The sequence below is a fragment of the Nipponia nippon genome, unplaced genomic scaffold (genome assembly GCF_047370975.1).
Source record: "Nipponia nippon isolate SJK-2023a ecotype South Korea unplaced genomic scaffold, ASM4737097v1 scaffold_3, whole genome shotgun sequence".
NCBI lineage: Eukaryota > Metazoa > Chordata > Aves > Pelecaniformes > Threskiornithidae > Nipponia > Nipponia nippon.
This window is the reverse complement of record NW_028262347.1, coordinates 70,834,007-70,854,000: the sequence shown is the minus strand read 5'-3', so window position 1 is coordinate 70,854,000 and position 19,994 is coordinate 70,834,007. Positions and strand designations below refer to the sequence as shown.

The following is a 19,994-nucleotide window of genomic DNA, read 5'->3' as shown; positions in this document are numbered from 1 at the left end:
GATTGTTTCATGTTTTCATTATCCCTTTTTTTTCCTTTTTTTTTTTGTTAACTTTACTACCTGGTATGGATTTGGATTGTTGGGTATAATTTGCAATAAATGAATAATGTTACTGTTTCTTTTGGACCTGTTTTGAGGGGACTGGGGGGCTTCTCACCTTGAAGAGGTACTATGTCAAAGAAACGAGTAGCTTGTTACCCAAAGGCAATCCGAACAGATCTTTCTTCAAGGAAACAGAAAGATGCAGAGTTATACCGTGGTATGCCTTGTTCTACAATGAAACCTGTCTGTAGCTGCCAAGAAGTTATTTTTCATTTTTAATTGATACAGTAGCTTGAGGTTGTTAGAGTGATGGTATCTTATGGTCAAGTTCTTATGGACCTACAGTAGGCGAGCATTTTTTAAATAGAGTTTAATTCCATTGGTGTTGATGGCAAAAATGTATTCATTTATTATTTATTTGAAACTTAATTTATGATCAACGCTAGAAATAGTTTCATACAAAGCACAAGAAATCAAGTATATACTGAGTGTAGTCATTTGTTTATATGGCAAATGATCGTTTAACCTATTGTAGGAAAACAGACTAAATATAGTGTACATGTTTATCTTAATACAATGGCACCTGCTAATCTTAGTTGTTATCATACATCTTGCAAGCAGTGAGCTGATAAAGATTACCAGTTCTTGAGGTCCGTGTAGCTCAACCACTTCTTTCTTTTGTTTCTTTTTTTCTTTTTTTTGAACTTAAATCAGTGTTTTATGAATAGGTAGTTCTACAGCAACATCGTGTTATGATGGGGTTTTTTTGTTGTTGTTTAAATGTTTTGCAGGTTGTTAGAAGAGGGCATTTAGTCTGTGTTTTTATTAGCTTGAATGTCTCACTGAACAATAATCTGATATTTGCTTTGCAGAAACTATGAAGCACACAGTAAAGCACAGACCAAGAAATATGCCAAATGCAAGTACGAATTTATGGCAAGAAACAACAGTGAGCTTTCTGTCATGAAAGAAGAGATCGTAGAGGTAATTTTTTTGCAAAGAGAAAACATGAATCTCTGTTACTACTCAAAGCTGAGGGTACCTTTCCTGTGGGGCATTATGGCTGGCCTTAATGATTAATTCAATGCGTTTGATTTACCTCCCCTAAGATGGAAAGTTCAATTAATTTGTTTTGCATTGTAGACATGATGAAGAGAGATTCTGTGCTGATTTATGAATTGGTGCTGTAGAGATCCATGCTAGAAATATATTTGTGTGTTTCTTCCATCTTCTCTAGTGTGGCTTTTAAAAGCCTCATTTAGTAGTATTTAAATAATTGGCTCTGGCAAAAACTGTCTGTGTATGCACAGGGCATAGTGAAAGACTGTCCTTTCCTGGAAGAGTTGGTACCCTGAAAGCTGGACAAATTTGGAAGGGAGGGAGCAACGAAGAGAGAAAATCTTGTATATAAGATTGCACAGCAGGTGGTTGGATGTCAGACTTCTCCGGGCCATCCTGCTCCAGTTCCCTTTTTACTCAGAAGTGCGCTCTCTCCAAATTTGTGCTCTCCTAGAACAATGTGCTTTTCCTTGGGTTATTAGTAGTAACTTATTCCTTTTGTCAACAGCATATAGGTTTTAGAGATGTCAGCCTCTCTACACAAGTATTTGATTGTCAGTCCGCTGTGTTGTTCAGCACGTCTGAATTCACAGAGGTTCAGTACACACCTTTCTTCCATGACCTTTCTTGAGAGCCGTGTTTTGAAAAGTGCAGTACTACCATGTAGGATTAATGATGCTGATAATCAAGGAAGCCTACAGGGGTTTCTTAGGGACATACGTGTAAGATCTGTTGGCCATCACAGAACCTGGCAATGTTATGGTTTTGTTTTTAAATGATGCACAGTCTTAAGTACTGGCAGGAGGAAAGTCAGAAAAAATATGTAATTAAATTGCCATATTATTTCAGATTCTGGATGACAGAAAGCAGTGGTGGAAAGTCCAGAATAAAAGTGGCAGCACAGGCTTTGTGCCAAACAACATTTTAGACCCTCTAAGGAATCAAGAAGGTGGTCTAGGATGGTCAGAGCCTGCATATACCCGCACCATCCAGGTACCATCCACTCCTTGGGAGCGAAACTTTATTTTGAAGTGAGCGTGTGTGTGTGGAGGAGGAAGAGATTCACAGGAGAGCTAAAAGATCTGCATGTTCCACTGATATGTCAAAAGATTTATATTTTGTTTACAGGCTGAAGCTGATTTCTGTATTGCATAGAATCTAACATGAGTATAAAGTTGATAAAAATACAGCAAAATATTTTCCTGTAAGGGGTTTTTCTTTCTGCTTATTTGCTTAGAGGTGGTAATTTCGATCCTAATGGATGTGTATGCATTTATTTTAATTGCAAATATCCTTTGTGGATTGGTAGCTGTTGATGCCAAAGAAGGAGTTTGAATTATTTAAGGTAGGGTCACCTTTGTTTCTCCTAGGAGAGTGAACGCTAGCTTTTCTTTTTATTTTCTGTCTTTGTGTGTCTCTATCTTAGTCTTGAATTTATTTAATTGTGTAATTTTGGAGTCATAAAGAATAGGCGTATTTGCTTTTGAATTCACAAAGCAGGTATTTTTCAATTACTATGCCTATGCATCAATAGCATTCTATTCTCCTGACTTAATATTGGTTTTATTTCTTTCATGTTGTGGTGTGGAATTGAGATTTTTTTGTGTTGTTTTTATAATATCTTTTATATGTTGAACAGAATTAGAGCGTAAAATATTAAAAAAAAAATAAAAATCTTATGTCAGTGCTATTGTCCACCTGAGTAAGGATATACAGGATAAAGTTGTAATGTGTATTTTTAGCCAACATTTAAGTGGGCCGGATGCTCATAAAATAAGAGGTTGTATTTTCTAAGACATGTTTCTTCCCTTTTGTATCTAATGATTTTGAAAGGTTAGGCAAACAAGTTTGGATGAAGCAGAAATTCCAGGCCTGCCTCTGAATCAGACTTTCAGTCCAAGTGCAAACCAAACTTCTGTTGAAACTTGAAGTTAAATTTGATTTAATTGGATCTAATGTTCATTCCTTGTGCCTACACACTCTGTCTGATGACTGAGAACTGAGAAATGCCGTAACGTTACTGTTGACCGTCTCTGCTGCTGTCTCATCGAAAAGTCCCAGTTGAAGGTGTCGCTGTGCCGGATTCTGTGTGCACACCTATCATGAAAGCTGCAGCTTTCACAGTATTTCCATGTATATGGAATGTCTCTTGAGAAACGGGTGCCATGCTGTTTCTGGCACAATAATGTCGTAGATCTATCTTGAGCTTGGTGGGCTTCAGTTAGACTATTTCTGGGTTTTTCCTATCCCTAATTGTTTGCCAATAATAAATGAGTTCATTCTAAATTTATTATGGTTTTTGCCTGTGTGTGAAATGAAGCATGTATCTAGAGTGCTTTTCAAATCCTGATTTTAAGATCTGACTTTTTTTCTTCGAGTGCATGTCATTTTGTGTGTTTGGAATTTGCCAAGAAATCCTGAGCAGACCGAGTACAGTTTTGAGTAGAGGTCCTTGCACTATTCTTTGTAATGCGCTGCAGGTTTTCAAGTTTTCTGTTTGAAATAATGAGATGTCATGGGAAATAATAAAATAATAATTTTCACAAAGCACTCTCCATGGACCTATGAAACTTAGGGTCAGAGAACAACATTTTAAATAATCTTGTTTCTTTGCCCTCTGGCAGGTTGTTCCCTACGGTCCATGGTTTGTTTTGTTTGTAGCTTTGTCATATTCAAACGTGAGCTTGAAATACTGTGAAATTATTTAGGAATATAATGAATTACATAGGATAAAGGGAGTCTTTACCAAGATGTGTCAGTAATGTTGTTCTTAACTTTATTGTGATTATTATAATTTTAGGTCTCCTAATCGTGCTCATTTGTCTCTTTCCCTGTGATGAATACATGGTTCGTTTGGGATCTGTTTGCATAACCCTATTTATTTTCATAACAGCGCTATGAGACATTGCTGCTATTTCAGAGAGAAATGAGGCACTGAAGGGATGACTGCCTTGCCCAAGGTCAAATAGGAGATCTTGTGGGTAGAGCAGGAAATTGAAGCGGTTCCTATCATTGCCTTTGCCAGGCCCTGGACACGAGCAGGCTCAGTGCCTGGTGCTGCGCAGCTTTTGCCAGTCTCCTAAGTCATCTTTGGTTTTTGAAAGACTGCATTCAAAGTAGTCCGTCTGCTGCAGTGAGCACCCTCGCCCTCTTTGTGCTGCAGATAAGTGTTATGTACAAGGTTAGCGTGTTTCTTTACAGACTAATGGCCTTTAAAGCACAACTGACCAAAGGATGTTTCTAGATTATTAGGAAGGATGAAGGATTCCATTGAAAGAGATAATATTTTTCATTCAATTATTCTACAGACAGACACCCTTTCTCTGAGAGATGGATGCCTCATTATCACAATTATTCTCAGAGCTGCAAAGTTCATTTTACTTTCACTCTGTTCCCTCTCCTAGTGACCTCTGAGTCTACACACTAGATTAGATCCTGATTTTTCTCTCAGTCCCTTTCGGGATCCGGGTCCCAGATAGTTATTTGAAAGCACTAAATTGTCTAAGATGATACTTGCAGGAACATTGCAAGCAATATCCTAGTTATTTCATCATCTTTGTGAGTCAGGCTGTAACGTTGTCTTTCTTCTGGTCGGTTGAATTAGTTCCAGGAAAACTATATTTTTGCTTTTTTGGTACTTTTGTACATTAGGAGAGCATTTTCCTGCTTGTTTTCCACTAATGTTAATTATTGATACTCAGAGTTTCCTGTGGTATTGGTGGTTTAGTCTGCCTTTTTATTGTGAACCAACAGTGGTACTTCACCATCCCAAGCACTCTGATTTCTTCTTTTGTACAAGTATTGCTGGTGAACCCAGAAAATAATTAATCATAATATTTCCTATTTACTGTGCATTTTATTAATTTTTTTTAACGCTCTTGAAAAAGAAATTTGAGGAACATAATTGGGATAGAGGTGTGTATCTTGGTGGGCATGTTAATTAATCTCATGACACCCTTTGTGAGGTGAGACTGTTATATTATCAGTGATGTGTATGAAATCCTGAGGCGCAGAGAGTAAATTTTAAGCCAAATGCAGTCCTGTAGTCTTATTTTAAAAAACCCCAACTGTCCACAGAAGTGTGACAGTATATGTAAGAGGCGTGTTTATAGTATGTAAACACCAAGACAAGAGTCTCCACCTCACTTGGGACAAGTGTCCTTCGTGATTCTTGGCGATCTACCATCAAAACCTTTCTTTCAAGTCTCTTTGTTTAGCAGCTCAACATATCTCTGTGGGAAGTTGTTTCCCCTCAAGCACAGCATTTGAGCTCCAAGTTAGTGTTGTAGTGTCATACTCATCTTTTGCCAACTGGTATCTTTCCTGCAGATCATGAAGTGTTTGATAATGAAGAGATTCGGTTGCCAGGTGTTCATTTTGCAGCGGCCAAAGAGATGTCAATTTTTGACCAAGAGCCAGTATCTCTTTTACCTCATTTCATATCAAATGCTCTTTAAAGTTGCCATCAGACCAAGACTTTTTGATGGCTTTAAAAAAAAAGAGTTGTTTTCTGTCCAATTCCACATTGATCCAATCCCAAATTATGGGATGCCACTTATTATACAAAAATGTACTGAATAGTTGTAAAAAGGATTTGATTAATGATAGGAATTAAAAGTCCTCAGTTTGCCCATATTTTTTTTTGTTTTGTTTAAGAAATGGGGACTAATCCTAGCTACTACCAATTTGCGTAAGTAAATTCTGTCTAAATTTCTCCTTCTTCCATCCTAATGTACTTCTTGCTTTCTGGCAAGATTCTAGCAAGGTGGGTTTGTAAATCCAAAGAAAACATAAATTCCTTACACCCCGCAAAGAGCTAGTTAGGGGCCTTGTAATGGGATTTTAATAGGCAGCTGGTTGACTCTGCGTAATAGCTGAGCTCACCAAAGGAAACTGGCGAAAGACCTCGCTTGAAATTCGATTCTCCAGTCTTGGGTACCTCATTGTCCCTTTTGGGTGTAGGCAAGTAGTTGCTTCTCTCTTCTCTGTTAAATACAGCCAAAGGAAGGAGGTACGTGCCCCAGAATGAGAGGTCCCAAATGTGAGTCTCAAGAAAACATCTAGACCACCATGCTGTTGACAAAACTGAGGCTGAATGCTCTGCAGCCATCTTGGTGAACTCCTGTCACTGTGCAAACAGGAATGTGGCACTAAAATGTTCGGAAAGAGAGTAAATGGGAAGCTCCATGGCTGTGTTAACTTACTGAGAGCATTTCCCAGCACTAATGCTAGTTATGGATGTATCCAATGCCTCTTTAATGTTAAGTCTGCATTTGCCATAGTTTGAATATACATATTTCCTGGTTTTGATACCAAAATGTATTTGAAAATATATTGTTCCCAGTTCTTTTACAATGATCAAAAATTAGGGTTGATACTGTTAGCACTTTTGCTCAGACTTATTATCTTTCTTACATTAAAAATAGATCAAATCTATTTTGTTCAAAATCTTGATTTTGAACAAGTAGCGTGTTGAAAAAGAGCTTTGGGACCTCTATTTTTTTCCTGTAGAGAACAAAGTTTTTCTGGAAAAAAGAAAAAAAAAAAATTTAGTCCTAGCAAGCTTTTTTGATATATCCAGGTTTTTAATGAGTGTGTATCATCACCATTCCAAATAATTTAAAGGATTTGTTCCCATTTACATGAGTTGAGGATTGCAAGTTTATTCTTAAAAGAAAAAAATACAAGGAAGAAGGAAAAAAAGAAACCAAACCGGGATTGTTCATTGTTCTGATGGCTGTCAGCAAATTAGTAGGTACATGTCTGTCAGCAGCGACTTTTGCCTCATTTTCTAAGCTAAAGTAAATAATTTCTTCCTTTTTTTGAAACCTGCTCTGATTTAATTCTTAGTGTTCCACAGTTGCAAGTGTTCTCTATATTCATCTTAGGATCTTTAGTCCATTGTCAGCTCTTCGGGTTTTTCTAAGTTTCGGTCTGGATAGATGCTTTGAAAAGAGCTTGTTGCTTACATGGTATCACATATGTATGTTTTGTAGCCAACACTCCACTCTTTATTCAAAAGAAAATATAAGTATAACTCACTTCGCGAGTTGCTTAGTGAGTAAGAAGAGGTAATTATGTTCTTTTGTTTTAAATTGCTAATGTGCATGAAATTTCAGGAGTGATATGTGAGGCAGTTACTTTTTACCTTTCTAACACGACTATTTGGTGTAATCTACTCCATTTTCCTCACAGCAATTGCTTGGAGAGCTTTCAGAGGTAACAAAATTACTCATCTGATATTGAAGCTCAAAAATGACTCTTTTGGACTATGTAGTTACCAAATTCCATATTGCATGCTTGTTTTGTTTGTAGCAATGAATAGAAGTGATGGGACGAATGTGTGGATGTCCTCAAAAGATCTGGAGTTAAAAAAAGAAGTGTTTAAAAAAAGAAATGTTAAATGTGATTCAAATGTATAATTGGCTTTTGTGCCCTGTTCAACAAAATTTGAATTGTATTTCAATGTGGTTTCGTCTTTAAATTTAGAATTTGAGTGGTGCTTCCAGTTTAATTTTTATTTTCACTCCAGCAAGTTGTTTTGATGAGGCTTGTGATTGCAGTACAACATGTTTTTGAAACTACATCAGTAGCGTCCATTGAGAGCTACATGTAGTGTTTAGCTGGATTATGATTGTGGTGCTATGCAGTTGATGCCTTGGTTTGTAATGAATCCTCTGTACCATAAAAAGAGATGTGCTTTTTCCTTGCATGTTGTTTAAGAAGGTTGGGGCACACATGAGGGTACATTGTGGGGATAACAGTCTAGCAATTGGAATCTGTGAACAAGATTAAAAAATATCTGAATATCTTTAAAACATTTTAATATGTGTGAAATTTTTAAATTCATTAGCAAGATTTTGGATGTACCATACTATATCTATATATTATAAATTATGGTATACTTACTATATACCTAGTAGGGCACTCTCTTTCCACCAAAGGACAGGTTTCTTAAATATACGTTATTCTGCTTGTTCCCTTTTATATTATGCATTTCACTTTTCTTGGCATTTGACATTTAAAAAAGCATTTATTGTCTTAACATTGAAATAGCAGAATACAGAAAGGTCAATCATGATTTTTTTTTTAATCTCCCCACAATGCACTGCACAAGGTGAACACAAAATAACCAAGATGAATGCCTTTGAACAACTAAATGCTGAGGAAAAAAAAACCAAAAAGGTTTAATGGGAATGTATTGTAAGACTATATGTTTGCTTCAGTAGCTGACTACTACAATTTAAGTGAAAAATTATTGAAGGGAAACGAAAGACTTTTTTCCTAGGTTTAATTGGCCATAGAAGCTGATGGGATAAATTTTCTGCTGGTGTAACTCAGAATAGCTTAGCTGTAATGGTCCCAGTTTACATTCACTACAAAATGCCTTGTCCATCAGTTAGACTTACCGAGTTGGGGATTCCTCTATAAGGGCAGTTGCTGACATTTAATGAAAGTTTGATTGTTGTCAGGGCAGTGATGTGCTGCTGAGATTCTAACGTATGTCTCCTACAAATATTTTCCTACTTGATCTGCCATAAACCCTCTGCCTCCAAGGAAATAGGGAAGAGTATTTCAGGAAGGAGCAATGAATCTGGGGAATGTACTCATCTATTTTCATACCAAAGTAAGCAGACTTCTCATAACTAAGAAATGAGGCATCCCTATTGAGCAAATAAACTTTAATATTAAACTTTCGAGCTGTGTTAGTCCAAAACTGTGGAGAGGGAGCACTGTTAAAACAGTGAGATGTGGCGTTTGAACTGTCTGAAAGAAAAGGGTAGCACAGGTAGCTTATGAGCTTCTGGGCTTGTCTGTCATTGGGATTGCTTTGGGAAAATACATGCCTCTTCCTGTAACTGGTGCCATTCTAAAGGCTAAGAAGGAGAAAAGAAATTATTCACCAAAATTATTCTTGAGACACCTGCTGGTTAGTTATTAGTAGAAGATAATATGCATGCTGTTAGAACATTGCGTAAAATGGGGGAAAAGAAACAACAGCCCTATTCCAAGAATTGTGGAGGGTTTTTTTTAATTGGATTATTGCATTGAGGTGGCATGTAGTGACCACACAAATAGCTGAAAAGGCACAACTGAATGGGTAGGAGGAGCAGGAACCTCTTAAATGGTGTCTGCAGTTCAAGAAACAGTGTGTTATCCCAACCTCAGTGATGTTTGTAAGTTAAACCATTAGTCAGACTTAGGTGTGGCTGGATATGTTCATTTTTCACTATTTTTTACATAACTTCTTTGGAATATTCATTTTTACACTGATAAAGTCCAACAATTCAAAAATTTTGGAAGCTGTTAAAAAGTGCCGGGTAATAGAAGTTTGGGATTTAAAAACAATTTCATTTATAGAACTCCTTCATTTGAAAGACAGAACTATGTTTCAGATGATGCCATTGCTGTGAATTTTGTGTCTGACAGAGATGGATTTTTGCCAAATAAAGTTCTGGCAAATTTTGGAACTACATCTGGCAAGTAAGATGTCTTTGTGCAATAAATGAAATCAGTTGGTGCAAAACATCCCAGTGTTTTCTGCAGAAACCTGAGTTTGTCTGATGTCTTGTCCAAGTTTCGTTGTCAAACTGAGTCTCTCTGCATCTTTTCAGAAACAAAGGACGGACTATGTTGCAAAGCAACCCGATCCAGTTCCTGCTACTCCTTTGCCACCTCCAACACCGGCTCCTGTCCCCGTGGCTGTTCCCCTCCCTCCTAGTGCACCAGCACCTATACCAGTTCCTGTGCCCAAAGCGCCAGCAACCATCAGCCGCCAAAGCAGCACCTCTAGCGACAGCGGTGGTAGTGTTGCACGAGACACTCAGAGGCAAAAGCAAGATCCTGTGGATCGTAAGTTTGTCTAAGCAACAAGAAAAAAAAGTATTTTTCCCATTCCTGTGCGTTTTGCTTAATCCTGAAATTCCTTAAAACCTTGTGTTTCAGATAAATGTTTATGAAATATTTAGCTTTAACCCTTTTTAAAATACACATTTTCTATGTATGTGTGTTCTGACCCTCGCTACCCATGATGGTAAGTAGGGAAAAAACACTTCTACACTTGTCCCAGTCCTAAATCCTTTCCTTTTTTTTTGACTGGGATCTTCAGTCAGTGGTTTTCAACACTGTAAATGGCCATGCTAGTATTCTGGCTAATGTACGTTTTCCACCTGAACTCACTGCCACATTACAATCTGAATTGCTTTTGAAATCAGTTAGTCTGTTTTTACACTTCTGTCCGTGGTCATCCATATTTCTAGGGCATTTGCACCATTCTGGAACATGTATCCAAGGCTTTCAAGAAGACTTACAGGTCTGGCTGATGCATAGGAACCATGTTGTAATAGTGTTGTAGGACACTCGTCTTATAATCAGGTCCCCTTAGCTTGGTTAAAGCACAGCAACTGGCAGGCCACTGAGCAAACTTTCATTGGCTTAGGAGGATGGGAGAACGTACTCCATAGCCCTTTAGCTGGAAAAACATGGTAACCTGCATCCAGCAGTGTGTGGCAGTCATGAAAAGTTCTGATTAAGGCCACCTTGTAAGTATAAAGCCTAACTGCTCCTGAGGCTCCTACTCTGTATCGACTGAAAAGCAAGTTAGGTTAGGAGAACTTATTTAGTCAATAATTTCCGTCCTAAATGCACTTTAAGCAATGTGATTTCTTGGCTTAAAAATGGCTGAAACTTGTAGGCAAGCATTTCCTATGGCTTTTAAAGTAATAGGTGTTAAAATAATGAGCTTTTTGCAGTTCAGGAGTTGACAGCTTTTCCCATCCTCTGCCTCCCTGCCTTATCAGAAAATCCCATGTCCACCTGAGGTAAAAACTGGCACCGAGCATAATCCCTTCTACAGAAGGGCTTCTTTTTCCGCCTGTCCCCAGTGGATGGGAAGCATGCCTGCTTGGATAACCACACTGAGTCAGTGGAGCCTGCTTTGACATTGCCTGGTGGTAGACAAGCTCTCACCTAAGCTCTGAACTCAGGAAGGCTCTGGGACCTTTTTAATATTTTCACATAACAGACTGGCTGACTGGAAATTATAAATGGAGAACAGCCTGGCAGGAGGAACAGGCTTCATTGCCGTTTCCCAAAGAAACAGCAGGGCTAGCTTCTGCCTTTGTCCTATTTTGGGCAGTTGGTTACTTAAATAAAAACAGAAACCTGGGCACGTATAAAAGATGTGGAAAGTGAGGGTGAATTTCACACACACACACACACACGCACAAAAATGATCATTTTTCCATGTAAGAAGGACTTTGCGTGCTGTAGCAGGTGTGTTTCCTTGAATCCACGATGGCCTTCCTTACCCATTACAGATGGAAAATGTGAAGACCATCCTGACTTCAGGTACAGGGTGTGAAGGGTTGCTGTAGACTAAGTGGTTACAAGACATCTCTTGCCCTCTCAGCACCTGCTGAGGCCCTGGGCCATGCGTGAGAGCTCCTGTGCCCTCCTGGGAGCTGTTGCTCAAGCCCAGTTCATGGGCTTTAGGTACCTCAGAGTCCTTGCAGAATAGCTGCCTCTGCAAAGGTAATGGGTGACCCTGCCTGTACACCTACTGCCCAAGTACCCACCTGAACCCTGCAGAGAACACGGCATGTAGTACCTGCTTCACACCGAGGGTATCTTGTTTATTTATGATAATGCATCTAACAACAGTAAGAATCCATTATCTAACAGATAAATATCTAACAGATACCTAAATATCTAACAGATAAATATTTATCTTTTGATATAGTCCTGGTCCAGATAAAACATAAGTCTTTCAAAATCTGTGTAAATAGAAGGAAGACAGCAATTTTCTCACTCTTCCTGTTTGGGAAAATAACTGGTACATGCTTCGATATCGTTGCCTAAAGGCTTTACTTGCATATCCCATCTCAGACCTTCACATACCACTGAGCACATGTCATTTTGGCTTGTGATACACACTCTGGGGGAAAAAAACCCAACACAATAGGGCCTGAATGCCTCAAATATTTTACTAGAGATATTTTGTCCACTTTCAACCTCGGGCTATTTTGTGAAAGAAAACGGCTAAACCAAGGATTTTTCTTTTTCTGTTGTGGTGATTAAAAAAAAATAGTCCTAAAAGCCTATGTAAATCTTGTTTTTATTTGCCTAACTGCCTAGAGATGTTGATCCTTGAGGAGGTTTTGGGATAATATAAAAGGAAAGTAGAGAAAGAAACATTTTTGCTGTCTTACAGTTTTTTCATATTGAAGTTGTGTCCTTTTCCTCTGTTGCAATCAGTGTAATGGGAGAGAAGGAATAGCTTTTGCCATCTGAGTGCATCAGAAAAGGTGCTGTAGTTACTGTTTGTATCTCAAAGTGAGAACATTGAATAAAGATGACTAAAAATATCTTGGTAAGGAAATCCCTGAGAATTTTTGAGATCATTTAAAGTTGTGTGTCAAAGGATTTTTATAGTTATTCCAGAGTTACTGCATGGAGAGTTTAACTGTGCTAAATCAGTATCTTCTCTGTGCCCAAAAAGATATTTACACCCTTTTGGATTCTACCTATTTTTATGAAATTATCCATAGAACTTTTTATATGCATTTTAAACAATTTTCAGTGTCATTGTAATTGATTTTGTTGAAATGCATGAAAAGCATTTCAGTTTGTTGCCTGCTAATGACCAGCAACTTAACTAAATGCTGCAGACAAATGGGTTCTGTGGGATAGCGAATTGGTACAGTTTTATTTTTAAAAAAAAAAAAAGTCTTGCCCAATTCCTGTGTCTCTGGTGAGAGCAACTCCCCCCCTTTTTTTTTTTTTTTTTTTTAAATGCAAATTGTGACATTGTTTCAGCTAACCACTCCAGGCTTGGAGTGAATTCAAATTTCTTAAAACCCCTTCAAAAATGTGATTACTAGAATAGCTTATTAGATGTAAGGTGATATGTGTCAGCAGCAGTGAATTTTTTTTGCCTACATGGATTTGCACTAAAAAGTTGAGCTTTCAAATAAAAAATGTTTGTGGAAAGTGCTGCCTTTTCACAGTGTAAGCAATCTTATGTTTTTCCTCATCTTTTTTGTTCTCATTTTTAAAACATAGTAATTCTATTTGAAGAAACGCAGACTATGACAATTGAATAATCCCCAGTGCCCATTTTCTTCTACAGCTTGGGTGCTGTCAGACTGATCTATGCATCTCTGCGACATCAAGCTCATCTCCTCTTTCTAGGGTCTCAGTTGAATTTTGAGGGTTTTTTTTTGCTTTTGTTTTGTTTTGCAAAGAGAGGAGTGGGAATACTGAAATCTTCACTGGGGAAAAAGGAGAATAATAATTCAGTCAGATCTAGTGAGTGAATCTTTAAAGAAAAAAAAAGAGTTTTAAGATTTAATGTGGAATATAGGAAATGACCTGGCTTTGATAAAGCAACCTTGAGAGTAACTCCTGTGGGGCATCTCTCTCTCTAGGCAGGAAATCGCAGATGGAGGAGGTGCAGGATGAACTTGTTCACCGGCTCACCATCGGCCGGAGCGCTGCCCAGAGGAAGTTCCACGTGCCACGACCAAACATCCCGGTAGTTAACATCACTTACGACTCTTCTCCTGAAGATGTGAAAGCATGGTTGCAGTCCAAAGGATTCAACCCTGTGTAAGTTTGAGGGCAAATGTAAGAAAACTTCTTAAAATTATTTTCCTGTCAGTAATTAGGGTGTGGTCTGCCCACTTTTTAAAATCAAGCAGCCTTCTGAAAATCAAGACACGTCAGCTGCACCCTTGCAAAAAAGAATTTGTTTTTACATATATATACATATATATTTATGTATATGTATGTATATTATATATATACATATCAATATATATATCAATGTGGTTATAGATCTATAGCGATATAGATATATTTAGGAAAAAAAAATTATATATATTAGCCTCCACCAAAAGGTACTTGTTATAACAGATACTGAATTGACTTCAAGAGTCCTGTTGGATAAAGTTTTGTCTTGATTTAGTAACCCTACCTGAGACAATGTGGGATGAAGACAACCTACTTCTCTCCCTTGGCTAGTGTATTTTTGCTTATTTCTTGTTTGTTCCCTTGGTGTGACCCCAGGACTGTCAACAGCCTTGGCGTGCTGACGGGTGCTCAGCTTTTCTCCCTCAATAAAGACGAACTGAGGACTGTTTGCCCAGAAGGGTCTAGAGTCTACAGCCAGATTACGGTACAGAAATCTGCCTTGGAGGTATGTATAGCCCTTCTTACCAACCTAATGCTAGGTCACCACTTTTGAACCTATAGAAGTAAATAGCTCTTTCTGTGAGGCAGCTGTTTTTCCTCAGGTCACATCACATTGATAAGCATTATTTGTACCTGAATTATTTGGTATTAATCCATAGAAACAGCATCTATCAAAACATCAGGTGGGATTTCTCCTCACTTCTAAAGTGGTCCACAAAGCGTTAGAAACTGAGTGCATGGTAGTACTCAAGTTTAAGACATTGTATGCTGTAATCAGGCTGCAAGAGGAGAAAATGAGCCAAAAAGGGCTTTTGGGAAAACAATAGGAGAGAGTAAAATGTCCTTTTTCTTGATTCTTACTCTGCCTGGTACTTGGACAAACAGGTACTCCTGCTACTTTTGCTACTTTTGGTGGTGATGAGTTATTTTTGCCTTATCTTTGTAGAGGAGATTTGATTTATTAGGTGTGAGAAATTGGTAGAGTGAGCTGACTGTTGAATCTCAAGGCCTTTCAGGTCAAATGCTGGGCCATCTGTATTAGTGGGTTCCCAAGTGGGGGAAAATACGTTTGACACTGTGCTAGCAAAATTACTGAGCTAAGGATAAATGTATTGTATCTCTGTATTTGTTGCTCCATTGCAGTTTCTTTTAATTAGAGTAGTATTGTTCCTTAAACACCTTAAAAGCTTATATACAGAATTGTGCTAGGGAGAATGCTTACCAGTTTTAAACCAGGAGAACTGCAGGTGCATCTACTTCTTTTTTTAAAACTTGCTGTGGCAAGTGGAGAAATGGACTCAATACTGTCTAGAGGTGAGACTAACCCAAACGAGAAGCTATATTCTTCACATCCTGTTTAAAAGAAAATTTTGAAGACGTTTAAATTGTGTTTCTATCCCTTCATGAAGCTGGGACTGTCTTGCTTAAATGATTTTAAGCTTTAACTACCAGGCATATTGATAAAGACAAGTTTATGATGGTGCATATTTTATAATTTACCTGATCAGTGTGGATCAGAGAGCATTGCTTTCAAACACTGTTAAAATTGCTTTCTTCCCTTCTTCAAGCCATGTTTTCCTGTGAGAGGAAGGGAGAAATATTTCACTTTTATTCTTAGGAATATATGTCACTACAGTCCAGAGCAATCCATCATTTCCCAGTGAAGATATATGTGTATTCTTCAACTTTTCTGGAATGTCAACAATCTTATTTCAGTTTCATAAGGCTTCTGTGTACTGAGTTGGAAGTGCCTTTGTGGTAGAAGTCTGAAAAGCAGAGATGCACTGGATTGTAGAAGTCTGTCCTTTTTTTCCTCCTTGCTGTTATTCTGCTTGCCTCAGTTAGGTCTTGCTCTGCAGGAAACTGAGCAGTCAAAACTTGTCTAATAAACACATTACAAGTGTTAATAAACAGGTACTGAGAGGTTACCAAGGTCATTGGATTTTGTTAGTGAAAAGGTAATTGAAATATTTATTTCCGCCTCAGTTATTTGAGGTATAACTGATGAATTTCAGAATTTAGGCAATTCCTGATTGGAATCCTAATGGACTTTTGTGGCCCCTGTATAAACAGACTGCAAGTGTGGGGAAGGTGTTTGGGGTTTAACAGCTTTCTGGGCCTGGCCAAGCAAAAGCAGAAAGATAAGACTATGTGAGACCAGTGTGTCAGAGAGCAGAGAGCTGGCCGTAGCCAGGGCCAAACACCTCCTTTCTGCCAGAGGAAATGGTGCTGGCAAGCAGCGGTGTCTCAGGAGGAGGGAGGATGCACCACGCTCTTTGTACTGATCAGAGTATCACCCCCAGGAGCTATTTTCTGGGGTTGCTCCAGAGAGTTGAAGTTCACCTTGTATACCAAGTACAGTGCATTATAGCAACTTGGCTGGTCATCTATATGGATTTACTTTTTCATTGCAAAGTGAAAATATTAATAGTCTCCATGATTATGAGCTTTTAGGTGTCCATTTCCTTAACTTTTGTTGAGCATTTCAAGCTCTGGTGTTTTAAAGCGCTACAGAAGATAAGTGTAGAGACACAAGATCCTGAACACCACCTTTGTCATCTCCAGAAGGGAACACTTCAGGTCCACACTCTCATTGTCTTCCTACTCCATCAATGGGAAGCATGGGCACACACCCCTCTAAAACTGAGAATGGTTTCTAATATATGTATCAAATTGGCTGGAAGTATAGCTCATTCTCTTTGACACCTCAGTGAAAGGAATGGCTCAGGCACAGAAGTGGGATTGAATGATGGAGCTTACTGTTACCTCATGATCTGGTTAGAGACTAAACTGGGTAAATCGCTAAGGCCAAGGTCTAACAGTCTGTTCCAAAAATTGTATTCCCAAGAACAGCCCTAGGCTACTTAGCTACCCCGTCTCTGAGTAGGATGTCTCTGTTGTGCTGTGCCACATGATGTATTGCAGTTGGTTTAGTTGAGCAGTGTTTCAGGCTCATCAGTCATGTTGTTATTGATGTTATCAGGAAGGTAAACTGTTTCAGTCTCGGCTGCTCAGTCATTTTCAGAAAAATATTTGCACATGACCTCTGATAAAGCACGTTGTTGGGTATCTGCTGATGTTTTTTATGCATGACTTAGTAATGGGTGACTGCTGACTATCTGAAATGAAGTGGGCAAGGACAAGATGAATTAAGACAAATAAAAGTGCTCGCTTACCTTCAGGGAGTCAATTATAAGCCCTTTGCTTTGCCCTTCGACTTTCGGAGGAGAGAGCAATGGTAATTTACCTAGCAGAAGCATCCTAGCCTCCCTCCCTGTGGAGACCTAACCTGTCTGCCAGGTAATGGCATCAGATAATGCATTGTAATGGATATAATGGGGTAAATCTAAATTAAATTTTATGTAGTGGGATGAATTTTCAGAGTTCAGAATCAATTGAAGGATTTTTTTTTCTTCCCTTAAGAGTCCTGAAATTTGCTTTACAAATTTCAAAAACAGTTTCTGCCTCCTTATTCAAGGGATATTTTGGAAGATAGTTTTGAAGCTTGGAAGGTCATGTCATAGCCAAATAACACAGTAGCAGCTATGGGTCTTGCTTTATAATCCTCTAGTCTCATTCAAAGTCATGCACGCTTTGGAAAGTTCTGCTCTAGTGGATATGTGTCCTGGCCTTGCTGATTAACTTCATTTACATTGTTGAAGCAATCTGTTTGCAGTTAGCTCAGCAGACCTGTTTTTCACCCTGAAAGGTGAAATAAGGCCTTGTCCTCACAATACTACACTGTTGCTAATATAGTAATGTGATTCAGTTTTTATGGCTGTGTTCTAAGTTTGAAGCCTGTGTCTCTGAACAGTAAATGCATGATGGTGTATTGTGTAATGTGGGATACTAAGATGAGGTATCTGAATCTTTATTTAGGCCTTGGCTGTGCAAACCCATGTGCATGCATGAATTTTGTGTTTACATAAATCTAAACCCACCAAGGGTTTATGTGCTTTAATTTCTAAATATGATTGCCATGATATTTAAATACTCAAGAGTGGAATCCTAACAATCTTGCTGGGCTTTAACCCTGCTTTTACCAAGGCCATGTTTGACCCCATAAATATCCAACACTTCCAGGGACTTGCACGAGAATTAAAGATGCTCAGCAGTGCTAAAAGTCAAGCTGACACTTGTAATAGTCTGCAGGTTCTTTTCTGGTCCGCATTTAAGGATAGTGTAAATCCTTTCCTATTCCAAATGTTATTTAACCAGATTCTTAGTTCATTTTTAGTTCTGGAGCTGCAAGGTGAATTTAACTTGTTTAAACATCTATCTTAATAAAATGCTGGCAGAGGATCTTCATCATGTGTCAAAACCACGAGTAAACTCTTTTTCTTTTTTATTTGTTTATAGGCTAACAGTGGTAGTTCTGAACTACAAGAAATTATGAGAAGACGACAAGAAAAAATCAGTGCAGCTGCCACAGATTCAGGTGTGGAGTCCTTTGATGAAGGAAGCAGCCACTAAAATGTCTTTCCTCTTTTCTTTAATTCCATTGTCCATAGCATTATACCATCCAGCTTTGCTTTAGGAAGCAGTGCAGGGGAATGTCTTATAATATTGTAAATGTAACTAGCCACCATAAAGAAAATTTACTGTAGTCTCCACAGAAGTACCTGCTGCTGGCTTCTCATCATTAAAAATGAACAGATGAGAAATTCAATGGAGGTTCCTGACAGGTGAAGATATTGGCACGTGATTCATTTACACCCAAAGATGAGTCTTGGCTTCATGGAATTAACCATTCCATTACAGATAAACTGGAACACGTCTTTGTGATTCATCCGAGGGAAGCTGAGCCAGCAATAAAAAAGCATTTGAACCCTTCAGTAATAATAAGATTCTGAATCCCATCTCTTGCTGTAGTTTGCAATTATGTCTTTTTGGCTCAGTCTTTCTTGTCGTGCATTCAGCTGCAGGATGTTTAGTTAAGTCATTGATGCCAGCAATCAGAGAGGAAATGTTTAGAGAACAAACAGCAGCCTAACATAGACTGAATCTTTCTTGCATCACTCCCAAGATGTTTTATTACTAATGATGCTGTTTATAGCAAAATAATACTCTGTACATTGATTTTATCAATACTTCCCTTGTAATGAACTATAATATTGCACAAGAAGGAGTAACTAGAAAGTAGTAACACAACTCAGCTCAAAGAGGTGATCAGATCTGCTGTAGGTAGCCATGAAACAATTCACAGTACATTTTTTTTTAATATACTTGCATTTTTTTGTTTGTAACTTAACCCATCAAAAGAACAGTGTATAATCTAGACTTCTTTGTGTGTTGATCCCAGACGTCAGTTCTTCCTTATGTAAAAAGCTATTGTTTCTTTATATATGTAATCTTTTGGAAAAGTGGATTGCTGGAGGCAAAAGGGGGAGAAAAGGAAACATCCCTTCCAGCAAATATTATTTTTGAAGATGCAATGATTTTTGTCACAAAAATGTTCTGTTATTTCACATGGTCATGTGATTTTATATATAATATATGTATTATATATAATATATAATATCACTTAATTTAGACAAATTTAATCGCCTAGTTTGATTAAGTTTCATAGTGCCTTTTTCACATGAATCAGCTTAAAGTCTGCAATAAACAGTATTTCTTGTCTGTTAAATAGTTGTATCTTTGTGGTGACAAAGATGGTATTGAAATAAGAACGCGTTCTTGATTTTTGCCATTAGTTTGCTCTTCCTCTGCCTACAAGGGAAAAAAGAATCCTATTCATTTTCCATAAAAGAAAAATTAAAAATCTTTAATAAAGGTGTTTAGTGCCATTTATTGTAAATGTCCTTACAAATGCTTCTTCTGTGTGTTCGTTGTGTGTCTATGTATATTTTTACATTTAATATATATTCTTTAAGCCTGTGAAAAAGTACGTAGGTTCTGTACCAGTCATTTAAATGTAGTCTTATCCAGAACTGGGTCAAGAAGTGACAAATCGCAAACTGAAGACTCCAGCTGCCATCACAATCACTAAGAAATGGATTCTTGTCTCACCCAGTGAAAGAAACAATGATTCTCGATTGCTTTCTCCCTATAGGAAACACTTGAACCAGCACACCTGCATGATAACTGCATCCATTCAACCTATATACATAGCTTTATGGGGGAAAATGGTCTGCCTCACTGCCTGTCCTATCATTAAAAGTCAAGCCCAGTCCTCCAAAGGCTTGATGTATTCTCTG

The 19,994-nt window shown here is 38.0% G+C and overlaps 1 protein-coding gene across 5 annotated transcripts in view; it reads left to right on the top strand.

The window, feature by feature from the left end:
- The window catches only part of EPS8 (EGFR pathway substrate 8, signaling adaptor), a 138,283-nt gene extending 118,685 nt beyond the window's left edge, over positions 1 to 19,598 (top strand). For all 5 annotated transcript variants that reach the window (XM_087764949.1, XM_087764950.1, XM_087764951.1 and 2 more), the window contains 6 exons: positions 915 to 1,026; positions 1,951 to 2,094; positions 9,717 to 9,954; positions 13,530 to 13,710; positions 14,170 to 14,299; positions 18,154 to 19,598. In XM_087764949.1, coding sequence (XP_087621075.1) covers positions 915 to 1,026; positions 1,951 to 2,094; positions 9,717 to 9,954; positions 13,530 to 13,710; positions 14,170 to 14,299; positions 18,154 to 18,267 — 919 coding nt within the window. In that variant the 3' untranslated portion in view covers positions 18,268 to 19,598. The remainder of the gene's footprint in view (positions 1 to 914; positions 1,027 to 1,950; positions 2,095 to 9,716; positions 9,955 to 13,529; positions 13,711 to 14,169; positions 14,300 to 18,153) is intronic.
- The last annotated feature ends 396 nt before the right edge of the window (positions 19,599 to 19,994 follow it).